Source organism: Carlito syrichta, unplaced genomic scaffold (assembly GCF_000164805.1).
Source record: "Carlito syrichta isolate Samal-C Ts95f unplaced genomic scaffold, Tarsius_syrichta-2.0.1 Scaffold305827, whole genome shotgun sequence".
NCBI classification, from domain to species: Eukaryota; Metazoa; Chordata; class Mammalia; order Primates; family Tarsiidae; genus Carlito; species Carlito syrichta.
Genome location: NW_007249923.1, coordinates 523,450 through 525,958, shown reverse-complemented (window position 1 = coordinate 525,958; position 2,509 = coordinate 523,450). Strand labels below are relative to the sequence as shown.

The window sequence follows — 2,509 nt, the reverse complement described above, 5'->3', positions numbered from 1 at the left end:
AGCGCTCCCGGCTCCTGTGCTGTGCCGCCCCAGCCTCCGCAAAGCCCGGTCTGCCACCGCTCCTTGTTGTCCCGCCGCCCCAGCCGCTGTCCAACTCCTCCCCCGGTGGCTCGCACACCCTTCGGCCCGTGTACGCGCTTTGCACCTGCTGCCCGAAACCGTGCCCCAGAAGCCCGAGAGCGGGGGTCTCCGGGTCCCTTGGGCCGAGGGGAGAAGGAAGGCGGCCGTGAGGGTGAGACCCAGGCCCCGAGCCTCCTCCGACAGGAGAGTCCCAATGAGGGCCTTGGCGCCGCGAGGGAGGAGGGGGCTACGGAGCCCGCCGTCACCCTGAAAGGTGGGAGGGCTGTGGCAGCCAGAGCCATGGCTCGGCGCAGGGCCTGCCGCCGCCCGAATCGGACGGTGGCGGAATGGGTGCGGTTCCCGCTGGAGAGACAAGAAGAGGAGTCCCATCACACGCTCCGAGATGGTGAAATGCGTTATCGAGAGACTTGGAGGATCCGATCCCGGAGATCTTCGCAAGGGCCGCAGAGCATCTGCGGTATGTCTTTGGCTTCGAGCTGCAACAGTTTGACCGCAAGCACCACACTTACATCCCGGTCAACAATGTAAAACCTCTTGATGAGGAGGAGGAGGAGGATCTGGGAGGAGATGGTCCCCGGTTGGGTCTCTTAGTGGTGATCTTGGTCCTCATCTTCACGAAAGGCAATAGTGCCAGGGAGGCCCAGGTCTGGGAGATGCTGCGACGGCTGGGGGTGCGGCCCTCAAAGTATCACTTCCTCTTTGGGTACCCGAAGAGACTGAGTGTGGAAGATTTTGTAGCAGCGATATCAGTTAGAGGCGGTGTTAGAGGCGGTGCCTCACACCAATCCACTGGAGTATGAGTTATCTTGGGGTCCCCGAAGCAACCTCGAAATCAGCAACTTGAACGTCCTCGGGTTCGTGGGCAAGTTTCATAAGAAAGAACCCAGCCCTGGCCGGCGCAGCACCCTGAGGCCCTGGCAGACGAGACCCACAGGGCCAGAGCTGAGGCCAGTATAAGGACTAGGGTCGACATCCGCCGCTGATGAGGGCTCCGTGGGTATGGAAGCTCCTTTTTGGAGTCGTAAGTAGTATGAGGGGGGGCGAGGGTCGTATTTATGTAGAAATGGTGTAACTTTAGGATTTAGGTTTTGTATCTTGATACATTTTGTTACATTACTATACTGTTAAAATGCTGTTTATAAATGAGATTAGTCTACTTTTTCCTGTATGATTTTGTTGTAAAGTTTTGCTTGGTTTGTAAAGTGAATGGAAAACTTTGCATTTTATCCTGTGACTTTGAAGAAATTATGCATCATTGTCATGCTGTGCTTTAATGGTTTGAAGGAACTCAGCAGTCTGATGACCTGGTACCAGGAAAAATAATAACTGATTGGTGTCTAGCCTCCCAACACTTTTTGTCTATTGTATATAAAAGAAAAAGACTGACATGTACCTACACTTGCTTAGCTATTTTAGTATATAGAGAAAAATTAAAATACAGTAAATTTAAAGTATACCCTGGTCCACTTAATAAAGTAAACATTTGTTGAGTATCTTTTTTTGTGATGCACTATTTGGGGCATTTGGAAATAGAATGCTGAACAAGATAAAGATCTTACATTTTTCAGAATTGGAGAGTGGTAAATGATTCAGAAATAACAGCAGGGAACTGAAGGCTACACAAGGACACCTAACCCAACTGGGTTGATTGGCTTTCCTGAGGTTGCCTATAGTCAGACTTTGGGGAAGGGGAAGAAATAGAGAAAGATGTTGGAGATAGGAAGCTAGATGACTTAAGATCACAGATACTCAACAATGTGGGAAGAAGACCTGATACATAGCAAATCTGGAAAATACCCTGTGCTTGGCAGTGTTCCTGTCCCTGGCCAGTTTGTCGCAGTGCATAAAGATAGTGATTATTAGCACTTTGGCCCGTTCTAGTTCCTTCTCTCAACCTCTACAGGGTTCCCTCTTCTACCAAAATCCCCAAGACCAAATAGGGTAACAATTCTGGATTACATATAGTATATGTCTCCTGCTACCAAGAAGTTCTACCTCGAGATCTGTTCGCTGGCATCAGGAAGCCCAGTACTGTCTCTCATGTTTCTACTTGCTATTTTCCACCTGTCACCTTCCATTTGGAGGAGACCTATAAGACCTCACATTCTTACTACCCATAAAGAGTCGTCTACAAGCACCTCTGGCCTCTGCATTGCCTGCCACCTTCTGTATGAGGGTAAATCCTATAGAAAGAGAACATAAAATAACAGGGGATTTAGAGGAATGGTACCCAATTCAGAGCTGGGTATGGGTCCTCATTACCATGTCATCCTCTATAGCTGCCATAAACAAAAGAGCTGCTGGGTTTTTTTGGTTTTTTTTTTTTTTTAAGAAATAAAAGTTTGTTTAAGCCAGGCTCAGTGGCTCAGCCTGTAATCCCGTGCCTTTGGGAGGCTGAGGTGAGTGGATTGCCGGGTTCGAGACCCGC

The 2,509-nt window shown here is 49.5% G+C and overlaps 1 protein-coding gene across 1 annotated transcript in view; it reads left to right on the top strand.

Annotated features, from left to right (window-relative positions):
• MAGEF1 (MAGE family member F1) overlaps positions 1 to 1,574 on the top strand; it is a 26,920-nt gene extending 25,346 nt beyond the window's left edge. The window contains 5 exon segments of the mRNA XM_021714852.1: positions 3 to 425; positions 427 to 481; positions 483 to 815; positions 850 to 967; positions 970 to 1,574. Coding sequence (XP_021570527.1) covers positions 3 to 425; positions 427 to 481; positions 483 to 815; positions 850 to 967; positions 970 to 1,064 — 1,024 coding nt within the window. The 3' untranslated portion in view covers positions 1,065 to 1,574.
• The last annotated feature ends 935 nt before the right edge of the window (positions 1,575 to 2,509 follow it).